The sequence below is a fragment of the Leptodactylus fuscus genome, chromosome 8 (genome assembly GCF_031893055.1).
Source record: "Leptodactylus fuscus isolate aLepFus1 chromosome 8, aLepFus1.hap2, whole genome shotgun sequence".
NCBI classification, from domain to species: domain Eukaryota; kingdom Metazoa; phylum Chordata; class Amphibia; order Anura; family Leptodactylidae; genus Leptodactylus; species Leptodactylus fuscus.
Genome location: NC_134272.1, coordinates 68,747,925 through 68,768,289, shown reverse-complemented (window position 1 = coordinate 68,768,289; position 20,365 = coordinate 68,747,925). Strand labels below are relative to the sequence as shown.

At 39.9% G+C, this 20,365-nt stretch overlaps 1 protein-coding gene across 2 annotated transcripts in view; it reads right to left on the bottom strand.

Moving 5' to 3' along the window:
* Positions 1 to 10,195: 10,195 nt before the first annotated feature.
* The window catches only part of LNPK (lunapark, ER junction formation factor), a 40,278-nt gene continuing 30,108 nt past the window's right edge, over positions 10,196 to 20,365 (bottom strand). The window contains exons 10-13 of one of the 2 annotated variants that reach the window (XM_075284143.1): positions 16,107 to 16,212; positions 13,866 to 13,936; positions 11,941 to 12,111; positions 10,196 to 11,132 (exon numbers count right to left, since the gene is read on the bottom strand). In XM_075284143.1, coding sequence (XP_075140244.1) covers positions 10,957 to 11,132; positions 11,941 to 12,111; positions 13,866 to 13,936; positions 16,107 to 16,212 — 524 coding nt within the window. In that variant the 3' untranslated portion in view covers positions 10,196 to 10,956. The remainder of the gene's footprint in view (positions 11,133 to 11,940; positions 12,112 to 13,865; positions 13,937 to 16,106; positions 16,213 to 20,365) is intronic. The other variant, XM_075284145.1, reaches the window with a different exon arrangement.

Sequence of the window (20,365 nt, the reverse complement as noted above, 5' to 3'; positions counted from 1 at the left end):
CGGCCAGCATACCAAAAGAGCAGAGGAGAAATAAGATCAGCATATCGGCATCACAGGCGGAAGCTAACAATACAGTGCTACAGCCAGGTTCTTTCAATATGGCTGCTGCCAGGGAATTCTTTTAAATAACAAATAACAACTACATGCAAAAGAAAAACAAAAAAAAAAAAAAAAAAAACTTTTTATTTTCTACAGATTTCCATGTGTATAATCTTGTGCTTTAAGTGCCTTGTTGCTGACTTCCTCCGCAGACAAGTATGTAACACAAGTATTCCGCGCTAGTAAGTGCCAGCTTGTTTTATTATGCCAACACTTTCAGCCTGATATTACTGCTGCCCAACCTATAAGACGCTCGCACTACACAGTTATGCCATTTTAATATTTAATCTTGAAGATAATTAAGACCTTTAATCGCTCTTGGGGGCGTTGTTAGTTATTTAACTCTTTCAGTATCACCAATCTTACAACACAAGTTCACTTTGCGGATATGCAATATCCAGTTTCTAGGATGTGATTATTTTCTATGCGGAAAGGAAATGAATACGTTATATATTAGAAAATCTCGGACACTCGAACGGAACTGTCGAAACTTTGGAAATGAATCTAGCTTTATCTATGCAGAAAATAATCCACATCAATACTGTGAACAGGATTTTACCTGTAAAGATAGGTCTAAAAAAAAAAAAAATTAAAAAAATATCATTCCAACCTTCGCAAATAGAAATGTGACATGTTTACCATGCTTGTCTGTTCTACTTATCCTGCTTTATGGTTTCATATTTGGAGCAAACATAGAGTCTCTTCTCCCCAAGGGTTCCGGAGGGCATTCTATTTCATTTCTTCAGAAAATTGTATCTCAGGATTTCAATCTTCTAAGATGGAGATGACAAAATACAATATCAAGAACACTTATGTTTTTTATTTCCCATATTTTTAAGAGCATAAATATAAGATCAGTGAACATTTAGGTCATGCGATGACAAATGTAAGAAAAAAAGACAAATGAGCACAATATTACAGAGATTACAATGACCACACATAACACTCTATAAGGTTAGGAAGGTGGCTGGTAGATATAGGTTTCTGAGACAGAAAACAAAGTAAGCGACGGTGGAGACGTCAACGACGGCAGCGCGGGGAGAAGGAAAATAAGAAAGCACAGAAGTTTATACTATTGTTAAATGGTTACTATTATTATAACACAAACTGGTTAGGATAGTGAGGGACATTGTTCTCATAGTAGTCTTTTTAACGAGCGTTTTTAACAATCATAAAGGGAAGGAAAAAAATTTAATTTAGAATTTTTCTTTTTTTTTTATACAATAGTTTTGCCGTTGAATTTGGAATTTCAAGTCTGAGTTGTCTTCTTGTGTGATGGCTATTAGGATTTCAGCCATTTTCACGTTACTCTGCTCTTAAAGGGGCATCTTGGTTTTAACAGATCCAAATTTTTAACTTTCTAGAGAAAAGCAGAACAAATTCTTTGCATCAGTTTTTCACGGTATAAGATCTCATTTCGATATGTCATTTAACAAGAATGAATCAAGCTTTTAACATCTTGCTGTCATTTAAAAAGAACTTTTTTTTTTATAATTTTTTTTTAAAATTCCACTGAATAAAACTTTATGGTCATCTAGTGATAACCACACAGACAAAGGGGTATTCCCACATCGCATACTCACCAGTCTTCACTGCTGTAAAATCTTCTTTCTTCCTGGTTTCTTGCATCATTTGGTGGGCGGGGTTTCACATGCAACCTGCCGTTTAGCTCCACCCACCCATATTGGACTATGAAGTACAGGCAGGAGCAAATCCATTCCGCCTGTCTCTGCCATAATGAACACAATTGTATTAGCTAGCCTGATAACTGGGAGAACAGAAGAAATGAAAGCAGCTCCTCTCCTCTATCTGAGAGCAGGAAGCTAGGTCACGTGGTGCAGACACAGGAATAGCTAGATACACAGGCTCGCTCCCTGCACTTAGCCCCTCCTCCCTCCCCCCTGAGAGCAGCAGATACATCACTTGACTTTTGAGCAGATAAGTCAAGGGATGTGTCAACAATGAATTGAATAAAGCAATATAGTGGACAAACAAAGCAGTTTTGCTGAAGCAGTGTATTTAGGAAAAGTCTTACATCCACATTAACAAGCAGTATAGATAGGATCCTTGTGATGGGACAACCCCTTTAAACTGGCAATGCAGATTTAGAGTTTGACAATGTGTAAAGGTAAACACAACATTTTTGGCATGATCCAACACTCCACAAAGCTAGCCAAAGCTTTTAATGCATATTAGATTTTAAAGTGGATATGATAATGACTTATTTTCATCTTTTTTTGTCAATATCTCTGAATAAAATTCTTTATCTTTACCATACAAGAAGTAGTGTGAGCTATGTTGTATTGCCTATTTCCAGGAATGTAACTTTTGCCCATTTGTACACATTGTATTATCCAGAGGACAAATGCCAGGTAACCTTTGTACTTACTGGATGTGGTTTTTTTTGGGAGACATTAAACCCATTCCAATCACAGGGGTCACCGTCAAGGTCTGTGATTGGGCCACCAGTGGTCACATGGACGCATCTTGCATGAGGACACTTGGAATGCCCATATCATGGCTTAAGCCCAATCACAGACCTCAGCGGTGAAGCCAAGCACATGATGTCACAGGAGAGCACCAGATTTCATCAATGAGGCAGATAGAGAAAGCTGGGCGCTGCATGGATGCCCAAATGAAATAACAGAAGGTGATTTTTTTTTTTTTTTGTCTACTCCCCTGGGCCTCCACCTATTATACTCAGGAGTCTAAAGAGACCCCAGAGTACAATAATGTCGCTTTCACTTTCACATAACTTAAGCTGTGTTTGCCTTATAGAGCTAGAAACTGGATAGAAGTCCTGACAGTATGCTACACTATGTTTTATAGATGGGTTCCTAGGAGCCCTGACAGTGTTCTACACTATGTTTTATAGATAGGTTCCTAAGAGCCCTGACAGTGTTATACACTATGTTTTATAGATAGGTTCCTAGGAGCCCTGACAGTGTCATACACTATGTTTTATAGATAGGCTCCTAGGATCCCTGACAGTGTTCTACACTATGTTTTATAGATAGGTTCCTAGGAGCCCTGACAGTGTGTTCTACACTATGTTTTATAGATAGGATCCTGGGAGCCCTGACCATGTTATGAACTATATTTTAAGCCACTTTAAGGTATGGTTCATACCTGAAATGAATCGGGAACCCGAGCCACGCCCGAAACTTAACTAATAACTAGGTTTGCACATTTCTAGCCATCAATAGTATAGTCCTATAGTCCTAGTATATTCCTCTTTATGATTGATACAATGGCATCATATAATATTTTTATGCTATATATACCAATAAACAGTAAACTAAAAAGATATGTAAATTAGAGAGGAATCTTCCACTGGGTAAAGAGACATAAAATGGAAGGATTTCTACTTTTAGGGTGATTACGGCTCCGGCAGTGCTCGCCAGCAATGCTCTATTTGTTTTTTCAAAATTGAATGAGTCAGTTACTACCGTCTCAGTCTCCTTAGCCCAAATGGACAAAGACAGGCAAAAGACCAAAACTATTTTCTTTCCCTAAGGATTGTTCCCTATTTATGTTACAGTTGAGCTGCTTCAATCTCAGTGTATTGTAACAGGCCTTTGATGTCAAAAGCCATATCAAAGCCAGCATATTATTAACCATTCATACATCTTGACAGTTACCTTCAACTTGAAGCATTTGTATTCTCTTCTATAAAGCATTGGAGTATTTTCAAAAAGATTATTGACACCCAAGGTTCCGCTCTTCCTGTTAGCAAGCGTGGAATATAATGTATAGGAGAGGTACATAAAGCTACAGAAACATATAAGATGGTAACTAGTACATTGACTATTAGACTGGGGTGCTAGAGTAATAAGAAATTATATTATGATTGAGTCTGAATAAAGTAATGAATGCATACTAAAGAAAAAAAATAGAATATCTTTAGCTATGTTTTTATACCTGCATTTCTGCAAATACAACTAACAGGATGCTGGATCTCAGGTATTGGGTCGCTCCCTACACAAGCGCCATCACATTTTCCCTGGCCACCAAAGTCTATATACGCTTCAACAAAAAAGTCTATGGGAATTATGGGAACAGTGAAGCAAGAAGCATTAGCAAATTCTATAATTCCCATAGATTTCAATGGAGAGGGCCAACTGTGTGGCGAACATCCATCTAGGTACTGTATATGGCGAATGTGGTAGCTAAGAAACAGGTAGGTATAAGACCAATTCAGCCCAGCTATGGATGGCATATCCTGTAAATATGCTAGAAATGGTTTAGTTGATAACATCCCTTTAAGGCCGAGGCCCCACGTGGCATAAACGCCATGGTTTATCCGTGGGAGAAACGCCGTAGGGAAAAAAATGCGGTGTTTTACAGTTACTGCAACGTGGATGGGATACTTGCAAAGAAATACGGACAGCAGAGGTGCTTCAATTTCCAAAATGCCGGTGATTTTCCTATAGGTATAATGGAAGCAGAAAGCCCGCAGAAGAAACCTCGGTGAAAAGCGCTGCAGAAAAAAACTGTGATGCATTGTCACTACGATTTTTCTACAGCACTTTTTTTGTGAACAGGAGCGAGTGAACCAGTACTAGTTAGCCTGTGATACATTTCAGTCGCCCTAGCAGGCTTGAATAAGGACGAGCATGTGAAACATGACAAACTTGTTACAAATTGGAGGACTTTTATCTTCTTTAACTCTAAAATCATAATACAGCGGGGTTACTAAGCTATTCAACATCATATATGCTTGGAGGGTAAAAAAATCCACAGAGCAAGCTTACTTTAGTTATATATCAAGTAGTAAGCTGGTCACTGAGTTTCCCCATACCCTGATGAACTAGGGTTCCCATTTTAGAACATTGTAAATAGTAACCTAGACTTACCCTATTTGCAATGTAGTAGGGTGGTCTGTACCAATGTAGGTATCGTCCTTAACATTTTTGCAATTGAGTTCATCACCCTACAGCTCCAACCACTCATACCAGAACTAACTATGCTATCTATACTATACAGTTCATGAATTATTCCCCTATTATAAATTTTGTGCATATTTCAAGGGACTGCTATCATAATATGAATCTTGAGGGTGCAGGATGACCTCTAGGAACCTCCATGATCCTGAGAATTAAAGAGTTTGCAAGGAATTGGACAACTGAGGGAGGAGAACAGTGAAGGTGAAACAGAAAAAAAAAAAAAAAAAAATCATATTCTCGTGTTTGACACTGCTATCTAATGCAGCACATGCTAGGAAGCCCTGCACTGCAGGAGACCACTGAAACCAATCACTGGCCTCAACGGTCACAGCAAAGAAATTGGTGGTGTCTGGGGTAACACAGTTGCTCATTGGTTAGCACTGCAGCCTTGGAGTGCCAGAGTCCTTGGGTTGAATTCTGCCAAGAACAAAAAAAAAAAACATCTGCAAGGAGTTTGTATGTTCTCCCTGTGTCTGCATGGATTTCCTTACATACGCCAAAGACATACTGATAGGGAAAAATGTAAATTGTGAGCCCTATGTTGGATATGGCACCAGCTCCATACCACGGAAGCCACTGGTTTCAGCATTCCACTTCTAGAGCTGCCAGTTCCAGCATGGAGAGAAAAAAGATCAGACTGTTGTGGTTTTGGAAGTCGCAACATGTCAATTATACCTGCATAATGGCCGGAAGTTCCCCTATAGGTATAATGGAAGCAGAAAGTCTGCAGAGGAAACCTGCAGAAATTCTAAAGCCTCTTCCCATTTTGTTAACCTTAAGAATTTGGTTCCATGATTTGCATTGTAAAGAAAATATTCATAAAAATTTTGTTAGGAACATAAACAAGGATAAAACTAATCCTGCAAATTTTCAAATTGTCAATATTGCAAAAAAAAACAAAAAACCATCATAGTTTGGTAGAATTTTCTAAATACCAAATTAAGATCATCGAACTACAATTTATTCCAAAAATATATAAAAAAGATCAGCAATCCCCCAATCCAGAAGGCCTCGCACCCTCCATATCTGACCTAATTAAGAAGCCATGAAAACAATTGCTGGAGAGATACTTCACATTCTACGGTGTAACAAAGGTAATTGCAGAGTTTATTGGCGATGTCATGTTGATATATTACTATGTATCACAGGTCACACTTCTGTACTCGTACATTATCAAATTTAAAAGGAGCAATGTTTGATTCTTGGCGATCTTTAAACAACTCATGGTACATGTAAAAATTGATTTTTTTTTTTTCTTAAAGGAGAGATTTCTGAAAATGAAGCAGATGTTTCAGTTAGTAATGGGTCAGATGTTTAGAACGAGCGGGTTAGATGTCACTACAAGGATCTATGGATATCATTCATTACAATAAGGAAGAGCTACAAAGACTGCAAGAAGGAGGATTCTAATCAGGAAGCCCGAAATGACCTTTGAAAGTATTAAACCTCGTGATTTACTGATCATGTGTTACACAATACATCAATTTAGCTAAAATTTAAGTAAGGTGACAATTATTATTATTAATAATATGATAAGTATAATGTTTCTATTATTTAGTGAACAACGAATACATAACTTGTTAATATTTCTTCATTATTTGTGAAGAGGTTGTCAGAGATTAGATAGAAGGTTCCGTGTTATGTCTTCTTCGGAAACAGCGCCATGTGGGTTATCTGGTACTGAAGCTTACTTCCAGTCTGACCGAGCTGCATTACCAGACAGTGCCTCTGAGCAAGAGTGGAGCTGTTTCTCTGATAAAGGAGGCTCTTTTTGTTCGCAGATAACCCCATCCGGCCTGTAAGACATCACAATGAACACTTTCTTAGTTGATTTTATTAAGAATTAATTTCTCACGTAAGCATATTGACAGATTGATGAAGAGGGAACTATCCAAGTCCTTCTAGTACTGAGGTTTTGTAGCTTCATAAGGTTCACACCAGTGCTTGGAATCCATTCAGGGATTCCATCCCAAAATCTGCTTGAAATATGTGAAAAGTCCTGCAGAAGTCATCATCCTTTTCTTCCATCTTATTTTATGCCACAAACGAAAACCCTACGGTCAAGTTTACATGTAGCAGATTTTTTCCGCTGCAGTTCCCACTTGCAACACAAAGTTTTAACTTTGCTTTCCTGTTTTGTTAATATTGCTGTATGAGGCCTTGTGAGTTCTAACTGTCAAAGTGCAGTCTTGCTACTTAGAAATTCAATTTCTATCCAATATGCAAATGACCCCATTTTCCTTTGTGGTTACTTGTTCCCTACACAGCCCTCAAAACGCAGAGACTGACATTTTCCACGGACAGCGATTTGCAGCAACCATAAAAGAGGATGGTGCTCCGGCAGGTGTGGCCCCGCCCCAAATGCACCCACCGGTCAATTTCCACATGGAACAAAATCTCACCATGATTTTGAAGCCATTCCAAAATCAGCTGCAAACTTCATAATTCTGCCTTCCATTGAGATCGGAGCAGGACACAAACAAATAAACATTCGGCTGATCCAGACACAGAATCTGCGACTTCCTGCTGATTTGGCCCATTCATCTGGGAAGCGTGGAGCTGTAAAATGAAGAGAATGCGAGGAGGATGTCCACCATAAACTCCTCTTCATTTTCCTCCATGAGAATTTACTTTTAAGCTGAGGCCCCACAATGCAGAAACGCAGCTTTTTTGGGGACAGATTTTGCTGCATTTTTTTTTTTTTTTTTGACCCAAAGCCAAGAATGGCTACAGAAGGAAAGGGAAATATATAGGAAGCTTCGTATACTTCTCCCTTCTTCACAATCCATTCTTGGCTTTGGCTCAAAAAACCACAACAAAATCTGCAGCATAAAAAACTGCGTTTCCACAACGTGTGGCCTCAGCCTTATAGTGCAGTTCTATACCATCCGAATGCTTCCCATATTGTTTAAGAGCCAGATTAAAAAGATCTATTCAGGGGCAACACGGTGGCTCAGTGGTTAGCACTGCAGCGCTGGAGTCCTGGGTTCAAAAAAAAAGTACATTGTGATCCCTATATGGGGCTCACAATCTAAAATATAAAATTAAAAAAAAAAAAATCTATTCCATAACATGGAGGTAACATATACAATACTCATGTATGACCTCTGCAGGCCAGCAGATCAAAGTGAGGGAGCTGCAGGATATTACAAGAGGTCTGACTCTCCTGCGGCCTTACATGCTGTAGTGCAAAAGTGTCCAAGATAAAGAAAGTTGCTAGAAGAAAATAGCTAGCACCAGCTGACACTAGGCTACAACTAGGCAGCAGCTGCTCAGGGCCTGTCTGGAGGTATAGTTTAACCATAGATCATTAAATCAGACATCCTTATACTATGTATAAAGGGAAGCCTATAAATGTAACAGGATAAACCGACTTGAAGACACTTCTACCAGTCATCACGACAAGTACCTGTCTTACTAATGGAACAAGTCGCACACAAATAAAGATTAGATATTCCTAATTTCATTCTAATTTCAGTTTTGTAGGAAAGGAAAAGATCAGCAGGTCAGCGGTTCTCGTACATGGATGTCCTTGCTGATAACATTTACTTGTACAAAGTTCATACCACAAGAATCTTTTCTTAGGACTGATTATGAAACGTGATAGCTGAAGAATGTTACACTCGCCAAGACCAATGTGTCAGTAACATTCTAGGCAGCAGCTGGAAGAATAGAGCAGATCATCTTAGAAGTAAATAGCAATTTGTCCACTTGGTAGATCCGAACGGTGAAATTAAAGTGTATCTGATGAACCAGCATTAGATAGTGTTCTATAGATTAAAATATACCATTAAATTATATAATTATAGTTTTAAGGTTAAAGCCTCAATTAGCAAGCCACGGCCAAAAGGCAGAAATGACCGTGGCTGAAACGCATTTACGCTTTTTCTGCACAGAAAGTCATCAGTTTCCCTCTGTGGACTTTCTGCTCCTATTTTACCTATACGAAGACGCCAGCATTTCTGTATGTACAATTGACATGCTGCGACTTTCAAAAATACAAGTGAAGACACAGCTTTTCCGCTCCAGATTTTTTTTCTGCAATGTGAGGATGGGATTAGCCAGAATCCCATCCACTTTGCAGGTACTGTAAATAGCCGTTTCTCCCATGGGGTTTCTGCAACGTGGGCCCAGGCCTTAATTACTACAACTAGAGATGAGCGAGTACTATTCGAAAATCCCATTTCAAATAGCACGCACCCATAGGAATGAATGGACGCAGCCGGCACGCAGGGGATTATGCGGCTGGCCACTTGAATAGTACTTGCTCATCTTTAACTACAACATGTTACATTATAATTAATGACAATTAAATAACATATTGGGCACTGAAATAACATATCTGGAAAGCATCTCTGGAGTCAAAATGATCACTATCACCTTGATAAGTTTTTTGAGGGGTGCAGTTTCTCTAATGAGAAGACTTCTAGGACTTTCCAGATCTCAGAGGGTCTGCAAATTCGGCATGACAACAAAACGATTCTGTCTTCTAACATGGGATATTTCGATATGAGAGAAACAGCATATCAAAGTGTGGGGCACATTTTCTTCTTTAACCACTTGTAAATATGAAAATTTGTGGCTAAAGTAAGGGGTTTTTTTGGGGGGGGGGAACTTATACATTGCAATGTATTGAGAAATTCTTATAGTTCTATTACAGGCTGTGCTACAATGCAATGACAAGCCTGGAGCCTTCCTGGCTGTCAAAGCAACAGCTCACCGCCAAGGGCCGGCAATCCATCCCAAAATGGTGGCGCCCATGCACTACCAGAATGATGGTGCCTCCGTCATGTATCAGCAGGATTAATGCCTGTGATAAGTGCTGGCAAAACAGTACGGCGGATATTGGAAAAGGATGACAAGAACACGATTTTGTCGATATTACAGATAAAGAGAGAAATCTATAAATTAATCTGCACCTCAGAATGATTAGCCATGTTCCTCCTCTTTCTTCAATGCCTTTTGTCAGGTTGTGAAGTCTGTAGGCCAAACTACCAGCCCAATTCCAAATCTCTGCGTAAGGCAACTGGTTGGAGCCGGAGTTCCTCCCAGTCCCTGGAAATAGCTGGATGTATATCAAAGTCTTGTGACAATCTACGTTCCAGTACCCATTAGTAACCCCCATTTCATGAATAAAGCATGTGCCAGGCTACATTAAACCAGACTTTATTTACATTAAACAAAAACATGAAACACACAAAGGCACGTTTGACGGGTGTACCACTTGTACATTTATAAATATAGCTGAGCATTCAAGTACAATACAAGCTCGTCCTATGTTATTTAATGTAAACATGAACCATATAGCAAACACATGTAGCGGGGTCTGTATGTAAGCTACAGCAAGAGGTGATATTTACCTACTGTACAGAGTAGGCGCCCCAGAAAATACTATTGTGTCCGTTCCTCACTCAGGAAAAGAAGGGGGGAGAAAAAAAGAAGAAGAAGATCTATGGAGTTGGAGTTGATGTTTGCAGACTCACGTAAAAATGTACCGACTGTGGCCCATTCACCATCCAGACGCATCACATACATCTGCAGTCTCGTATATAAATATCCTTGGTACAAAATGTGTCTACCCCAAACCCTCTGCTGTCTTACAGCTACATGTAAAATAAATAAACCTGCAAACTCATTACCTTAAATTACTCAAAATCAATAGTAAAACATTCTGCTACGTATGTCTCATCAATGCTTGGTACTAGACACAACCAGGCCAATTCTAGCGTGAAAGAAGGTTAAATGTCAAGTATACATTCCCCAAGTGCTATACAGCTGTGGATGACCCATAGATATGGCACATCATTGTGGGTGACAGGCAGATCTAGCTAGAGTGGTCAGAAGTGTAAGATCACAAGACATAACTTGTGAGGCCTAAGCTGCCACAAACTAGTGGAGGCACACCGCACATTCACTCCGTCTCCATGAAGGACTCTTCATTCTCACTGGCGTTAGTTGGCGGCACTATTTCTTCAGGCAAAGCTTGTTCCCCTTCTTTCTCAGTTTCCTCAGATAACTCTTCTGTGCACTTCTCCTCCTCGCCAATGACTTCTTCAGCATCTGGGGTTTCTCCTAACTCTGATGGCTCTGCAGAAAAGGAGGGAGAAGGGGAAATTCATAATGTTAAAGGGGTTGTCACATATGTCCGATCGCTGGGGTGTCCACAATTCATGAGAAGGGGGTCCTGTGTCACTTGAATGGAGTAATGGCCACTTCACCATAGCCAAGTATAGAACTAAAGTAAAGGAACGTGCCACCACTTTTTTTTTTTTTAACTAATTTTTATTAAAAAGCAGATACTGAAATATCACCTTTATTGGTTTCTAATTTCAGATGGCCGATTTGTTTTTATTCTCTTTTCCAGACAAATATGGGGGCTACCCTATTGCCTCTTCCCTGTTAAAAAGCATTTAGTAATACGCTTGGCAGCATAGTCATGGCCCTAGGAAGCAATAGTTTGGGGCTGGCTAACTGAGGTCTATGGAAGAGTTTCCTAGGAGGGAGTGGGAGTAGAGAAGACGTGACATCTATCGTATGAGCTGATGTAACAACAAGTGTTATAAGGGGTTCCCCATAGAGATGTGAACTCCTACTGTAACCCTGACTGTCTTGTTTGTGATGTAAAGCAAGGGTCTGCTGCAATGAAAACTCAGACAAAAATGAAAAGTGACACTTAGACCGTATTGAAAATTTCTGGATATAGCAATTTAAAGAAAAAAAATAATTATATATCATACATTATATATTATCTATCTATCACATTGGTGACAATGTAATAAATACAATTCATAAATATGTCTGACCTAATTTTTAAGCAAATTTTTTGTTATTCTACTTTTCTGGCATTGACAGTTCTTAACTTCAATATTTCGGTTTAGGAAATCCATGACATCACTACCTGAAGAGGTCTGGTTTTCTAGTTCTTCGGCGGCAGCCTGCAACATACTTGTTGAACCCTGAGAGTCTAATCTTGGCATTCTCTCAAGGTTTAACTCTTGGAGTCGTGGAGCTTGAGGACGAGTTTTTCTTGCAGGATTTAAGATAAAACAGTAGGCGCACCGGAATGCTAAAAGGAAAATGATATAGAAACAAAGAAGTTAACCTAACTTAAAAAGCATTTAGCAATATACTTCCAATTTATGTTCTTGCATATACATTTCTCTGTAAAATACTGTTTTCATATACAGGTAGCAGATACTGTGTAAAGAGATTTGGGAGTTCAGGGAACAAAGAATAACGACTTCCTTGAGGTAGTCTCTATCCCCACCAAATTCTCTTCTAAACCGTAATATGTGTCAAAGTGTAATCTTGCTGCTAAGAAAACCTGAAGGGCTAATTCACACGGGGGCAATGAGGCAGATTTTGACAGTGGATTTTGCCTCAAAATCCGCACCCATACAATGGTGGACTATGGAGACCGCCAGCTTTCGTTTTTCTGCTAGCAGTTTTTTGCTGCTAACAGAAAAAAGAAGCGACATGACCTTTCTTCGGGTGGATTACACCTGAAGCAAGCAATAGAAGTGAATGGGAGGCGAAAAACGCGCCGTGTTTTTGGCACTTTTTTTCAATAACGCGACTGAAAACACCACTTTTTTTTTTAAATTAAAATAGTCCATTCACTTTTAGGGAAGGGGAAAACCGCCTGGCATTTTCTGAAGCAGATTTTAGCAAAAACTGCTCCAGAAAACGCTCAAAAAAAACGCCTCAAGGCCAAAAAGGAAGCGTTGTTTTTCAGGACCAAAGTAAGCCAGGCGGTTTTTACGTGTGAACTAGCCCTAAAACCATTGCAAGTGAACCGTCTTCTACAGTCTGGGCATGGACGCATCTGATAGAGAATCAGCTTTCACTTTTGCTCACTGCATATTAGGACCTGACAATTTTTATGCTAAAGAACTGCTGCTTTTTTTCTGAGTTCTGGGGATGAGATTACATAAAATCTCCTTCACTTTCCTGGGTCTGTAAGTATGTTGACCAAGAGGAACTCCATCTTCAAAATCAGCTCCAATTTCCACTTGGAAATTGCCTCCCCATTGTTTTCAATGAAAGGCAGCAAGAGATGCTCTTTTCAATGTTGAAAAAAGAAACGTCCTGCTCGATCTTGACGCAGATTCCACAGAACCTATTGTTTCTGAGGTTAATCAACGAATATACTCAAGACCGCCTCAAAATCCTCTTCACTTTGTCATGTGAACGGCACCTAAAATACAGCATTTTTTTCCAACTGCATGTTCACTGCAACTGAAAACTTTCCACTTTGTGCACAGGATCTAGGATCCCAAAATGCAATGAGATGGAACACATGATAGAAGAGCACAACCTGTCCCTGGTGCATAACTTTACTTTGCACTTCTGGAAATCGCCCCAAAGATCACACTTTAGCACTTCAGCGTCTCTCAACTTATCACACCAACTACTATCCGCATAGTAAAAGTGACGTGATCAGAAGAAAGCCTCCTGTTTAGGGGAACACATATACAACTATACAGTAAGGACTTCTTTCCTTGCAAAAGGTGGATGATATAAAGCCGTTTTTTACCAACTGAGCCTACACCCTTATTTTCTTTCGATCTTCTAACACTGGTTCGTTGCATTGAGAGGATATTGCTAGAAAGCTGGCCTGTATAAATGAAATCCAGCACCCGTCTAATCAGGTGCCAGCTTTCATTAATGCCTTCCCCAAACCAGCGCTTGTTTAGTCGTGTCTGACGCAGTAAACATTCAATGCCAGGAGTGTGGGACACTTCCAACTTTTGGGAGGGCGGCATTTATATAGCATGTGAAACAGATAACGGTAACTTAGACTCAACAGTAGACACTTACCAACATACTCAAATTCTTCCTTCAGTGCCATTCCATTGTGAGAAAAACATTGCTGGCAAATCAGGGCGTACCTGTACAAAGACGGGCGGGAAATGTAAAAACTTAAAGAGTAGAAGAGAGATTCAGAAAATTTAAATCTAAAAGGGATTATCCAGGGACTGTATAAGAGAGAGTTGCTTTGCCCAGGATCTGTTTGGACTTAACCTTCAGTTTACAAGCTGGTTTGGGTCATGTGATCAAAACAAAGACCCGACACCTGAGCTGATGTAACTCCTCCTTCCTCTCCTGTGGTCACTTCTATTTACCTGTACTCTGGGGACTGACGACACAGCTTATTATAATATAGTTAGCCCTCCACAGTACAAGTAAACTACACGTGAACATAGAAGAGGACTTCGACCTGGGTGCTGGTTCTGATCATGTGACCTAGGGTAGGAACCAGCCCAGAAACCCAAGGTGCAACCAAAATAAAACTTGGGGGGATATTTGAAACTGTCTCTATATTATCAGTTTAAAGGAAATTGTCTTAAGGGGAATGGTCTTCATCACGTCCTTTTTTTAGGCCCCATTTTTCATTCATTTCATAATACACTTTCTCAGTCAGCGCCATATTTTTTACAAAGGGCATCAGATGTAATTTAAAGATAGCATTCAGGCTGCCTGCAGCTGCCACTAGAGGGAGCTTCCTGTATACAGGTTTGCTATTGAGTTAAAGGGGTTTTCCAGTATGCTCATCCAATCATTGGGTGAACTCACCCATATTTTGGTCCCACAAAAATAAAAATCTTCAGTTGGACTGTCCGCCACTTTCTTAGACCTACAAGGTATGGTTTGAGCCTATTTTAACCCAAGAGCTGTCCTGCACTGCAGTATTAACAATGAGAAGCAGGTATACTACATCTAATACTACTGCATCCATAGGAAATGGTGTCATGTAATGAGCGCAGTGTTCTCATTTTCATGTTCACTCCGAGCATCTAGGACATCCGTCTTACAATCTCCCCAAAGCATATTTTAAAAGCAATTAAGCTTTACTCAGTTTTAATATCACGATTATATTTCATTCATTCCCCATTTTAATGATGATCAAATTAATGACCGCTCGACTAACACATCTTCAACTTATTTAATGGCTATAGAAAAGCTATTATAACTATTAATGATCCATGAAATCTAATATGTAATCCCATATAGAGGCAGTATATTCCATATTTCATCAACTTTGTCTTTGGAAAGAATATGATCTTGTGCAGAGACTTCAGATTTCATCTCGATTGTGATCAAATAGTATATACAGTACAGTATACTTTTCCTCTTTGGCTTACAAATATTGATGAAAAATACTGATCAAAATACTTGTGAATGTGGACAAAGTGTAATACTATTACCAGTTAAATGAGGTAGATAGATACAGATAAACAAAAACACAACATATATTTAAGATCTCATATATGTCAACTACTGCACCCCAAAACTCCGACCATTTTAATTTTTGACATTTTCCAGTAGCTGCTGCATTTCCCCCCCTCGGCTTATACTCAAGTCAATAAGTTTTCCCAGTCTTTTGTGGTAAAATTAGGGGCCTTGGCTTATATTCGGGTCGGCTTATACTCAAGTATATACGGTATATTAAATTTTTTTTTTTTTAAATTAATGTCTAAGTTATATAGTCAAACTCCCTTCATCTGTCATTGTAGGGACCTGATAAGTGCACGGATTATGGAATATCTATAGGAATATATTATATGATTATATGATATGAATATATATATATATATATATATCTATCTATCTAGGAATATTACATATATATATATATATATATATATATATATATATATATATATATATATATATATATATATATTTTTATTTTTTTTTTATTTATTTTTTTTCTTCCAATATATTGAAATTCAATGTTAATCAGGGAAATCGAGCTGCATTTCTGCGAGAGGCAATACGGATCACCCTCTAATATTTTCAAGACTGTTGCACTCCAGAATACATACATAGGAACAATATAGTAATTTCCATAAATGGGTTATCCAATTTCTAAAGATTCATGGCCTATCCTATACCGCTGCCTTGGTATCAGAAGTCTACGAGATGTCAGGCACCCACTAATCTAATATTGGTCATGTAGCCTAAGGATCAATCTCAGAAATAGGTTAACCCTTTTAATTTCTGTATCTGTATGTAATGCAGAGGCAAGTCTCCATTTCTACACATCTGTCAAGTTACCTGTTCTGAGGACCGTCTCCAACTAGGTATTCAATAACCCTATCGACAGCACCCCTCTCCCGTGGAAGAATTGGTCTGGCCAATGGAGGTCCTGGTGGATGGACAGCTGTAGAAAGAAAAGATGGGAGAACAAAAAAACAAAAAATTAAAAAAAATTAAAAAAATACACATACCAACATCCCATCTAACAAGTTAATAGATATACTGGATAAATTAGAAGTGATTGGGCCTTCCCATCTACTAGAAGGTGGAAACATGATCATGTATTTTATTATTGTCAGATGAATGTCAATTGTTATTCTGCAGTCAGGAGATGGGAATTATCCCTGCTCATTTGGAGGATGTGCAAGAAATGCCTGTGAGGGTAACATTACATGGAGTTCATTAGCAACGATCCTGCCTGTAGCTTTCGGTCAGACAAGGCACATCTTGGATCTGCACCACCGCAGCCAGGGAATTGTGGACACTTTCTGGTCTTAGTGGATTCCGCACAAAAGGAAGACTGCCCCAACAAAAAAAAGACACGGACTGCCACCTAACAAGTACCATCTACAATCTCCTGCAAACCATTTGTTCTCAGAATTTCTACCATGTTTGCCACCCTGTGCTTTTTCCTGTACTTACCATCATGGGAACAACCACCAGATTCAAAGTGGCTTACTCCTACTACCTAGGATGTGTCTCAGTGGAAAACCACCACCAGACACCATGCGGGTGTCTCAACCCTCAACACTGCACCAGCCTAGAAAGAAGGAAGAAGGGGTTGGTTTGGGATCTTCGCTACTGTAACCACAGCGACTACTTCTGCCCATCTCATGCCCTTTCTCCCAACAGACTGCTGCACAGGCACCTCCAAGATCAGCTGGTTTAAGGATCTGCTGCATTTAGATGAATGCTGCAGTCTCTTTACAAGAATTGGTATAAGCTGCAACATGAGGTACAGCAACTACACAATGTATAGTACTGTGCCTTGGATACAATGAAAAAGACTCTCGCCCGACCTTGGTAATCCCTACAAACAGCCAGGTTGCTTGGAGTCAGACCTGCTTCAATATTGATATTGGTGACTAGGGTTGAGCAATTGGGATCAGAAAAGATCATATCCCATTCAGTCTTTAAAAAAAAAAAAAAAAAAGATCGGGAACGGAATTCTGATCCCGATCGCTCAACTTACCTGCACAGATCCGCTGCCGCTCCCCGTTCTACTTGCTCCTCTTCGCTCTCATTGACATGCCTTCAGAGCGCCTTATGCGCCCTGTACCCACCCATACTCTGCTAAGCCACAACAAGCCCCGCCTACTCCCATCATCTCTAACACTAGCCTAGGGAGGTGGGGGCACGCACGACGCTCTGAAGGCATGTCAATGAGAGAGGACCGGACCAAGAAGAACAGGGAGAGTCAGCAGATCGGACACCAGGGGGGCTAAGTAGCCGGGGGATTTTTTTTTTTTTTTTTTTAATCCCTACACAGCGTGGAGTCCAAAAACAAACAATTTTTGGACTCCATGTGGTGTAGTGAATAGGAACATTTTTAAAATCTGATGTTCAATAATTTAAAAAAATCCCATTGACTTGCATTAGGATCGGGTTCAGATGGAAAATGACCGGAAATCGGATTTTAAAAACAATCCTGAAATTTCAAGATCGGCTCAACCCCATTGGTGACCCATCTTTAAGTGATAGTCTTGGGATGTCCCTTCAAGTTCAGAGGATCTTGTGCAGGATCTCTCAACAATGTTAAAACAGATATTTGGCAGAAAAAGCACCTAAACAGTCTGAACAGCTGCACATTTTTGGGAATGGTTTCACACCAGGTTAATAAAAGGTGCATTAAAAAAGAACCGGAGTATCTAGAGGCACATAACTCTAGTCTTTGGATTCGGGCGCCTCTCCAGCCATGCATCTTGTTCCTCACGCTGTTCCCGACAACAGTAATTAATATAAACATCAGCGCGATAATTGTAGGACCACTGGTCATTTCTGGAGCCTTGGCATCCTCTCAACTACCTGCTGGTTATTCATTTTCCAACATATGGGATCACAGTAGCAAGGAATCCTACAATTGATTTTCCCTCCACAAAGTACTGTGAAATATGAAGAGGAACACCTAATAACAAATAACCACAACGCGCTCCATTCTGTGCATTAATGACCAAAGTACATTTCAGGGAAAAAGCGGCAGAAAGAAAAAGATTCTAGAGAAAGCGGTGTCTGTGGACATTCTGCCTCTAAACAATTTAACACTTTTTGATCACAAGCTACGAAAATTTTATGGGTCTGCTCTGAAGCTCAATATAAACATGTGCTGCTCAATGCCATACTATGTAAAATGCTAACAATACAGGCTGGACGCATGTAGGCATGGCTTAGCCAAAACCGTCATCTGCTACTCGGGTTAGACGCAGTCAAGCATCCCAGCTGCTCTCTTCACTGCAAGGGTCCGAGCAGACAATGGCCGGCAATTCAGCAGCTCCATTCATTCATCTTTTTACAGGGAAAGTAGGGTGTCATTGAGAAATTTGCAGAACTGACTGCAGCCCTCGTAGGCTCCAAACTCATACAGCATAACAGAAAAGTAGAGTGGGAAAACCTAGAAGGAAAAACACCAGAACAAAGCCATAACCCAGAGCATGCTGCTTTCTGAGAAGAAAATAACACTAACCCTAAAAACACTTCCAAAACCCAACAAAATAAAATGCATTGCGTTTGGTGTATTGCATACAGCCTTGTAAACTTCAATGCAACATCTTGACAGGTCCCCAAAACAGAAATCTGGTAAAAACCCCATAAAGCGTGCTGCTTTTTCTGAAAAACGTTACTTGAAACCTTCCCTGTGTTTAAGAAATCCACCAAAAAAAAAAATCCACAACTGAAGGTCCTGCAGCTACCCATTATTTCCAAGAAAAACAGAGAATGAGAATCCTTTGAGTTCAGTAGGGTTCAGGTAGCTGGAAGCCTTAAAGGGGTTGTCTCATCTCAAGGATCCTATCTATACTGCTAGCTTATGTGGATTTAAGACGTTTCCTAAATACATAGCTTTAGGGCTCATTCACATCTGCACCCCGGGTCTCCGTTTTGCATGTTTCCGTTTCCTACACGAAACTGGGCAGGAGACAGAAACCTGCAGTCATGTTTCAAACCCATTCATTTTAATGTGTTTGAAAAGTGTCCGGCCGTGAGCGCCGGTGAGCGTTTTATGCTCTCCGCGGCAAAATCTTTTTTTTTTTTTAAACCGGACACAGAGTCGAACATGAAGGACTTTGTGTCCGGTTTAAAAAAACCGGTTTCGCCGCGGAGAGCACAAAACGCTCACCGGTGCTCACGGCTGAGCTCTGTCTGACAGGTTTCAGTCTTCTGCCGGTAGAAGACGGAGACCGCCGTATTTCTGAGCTGTTTATCTCTCCAGTTATCAGTCGGCTAATTGAATTTTGCTGATAAGGGCTGAGACAGGGAGTCCATTAAACACAGACTTAAAAGAGTATATTGAAAGCTGAATCGTGGTCCTGTAGCATGTATGTTTAGGATTCTCATACCTAACAAATCCAGCTCTGCTACATCAGCATCATATTGTGCATTTCCATTGATACTGTGCTAATTTATTTACAACCATCCCTCATTACCGACCGCAAACATGTATTGCTATGAAAAGAGATAGCAGAGCTGGCTTTGTGAGACAGCAAGTGAAACCCCGCCCACCAATGTACTGCGAAAACCAGGAAGTGAATGGAGCACACAGCCTGCAAGGTGATGAACAGGCAAGTTGGGAATACCCCTTTAATGATCCTGAAGGCAGATTATTTCTGCCTGGACAGTATCTTTATATTATAGATCTATAATCTATTACTTGAGCAGGAAGAGAGTATACTACAGTATGTAGATGTGTAAAACACTGAGTTAAAGGGATAGGTTGCTTTATACTTAATTTAACGGGTCACAAACAGTCAAGTATACAATGAACTAAAATGAAATGCTCAGCACCGTTCTCCCATTTTCAGGAGTACTGCTCTTGTTGCTACAGCTTTCTGCACTGTGTTCCCGTTCTCAACAAGTCCTCTGTGGAAGGGGCACATACCAGAACTTTCCATCAGTCTCTTCTATTAAAAAACTTCACTTCGTAAATTATGTGCAGTGTACAGAGTCTGACGGATAGATGTTGTTAGGGGCTCCTCCATCTGTAGCCATGTTAAGAACAAGAGCATATTGCAGACGGCTTTACTGACCAGGGAGCGGCACTTCGGATTAAGAGATAGGCACTGACC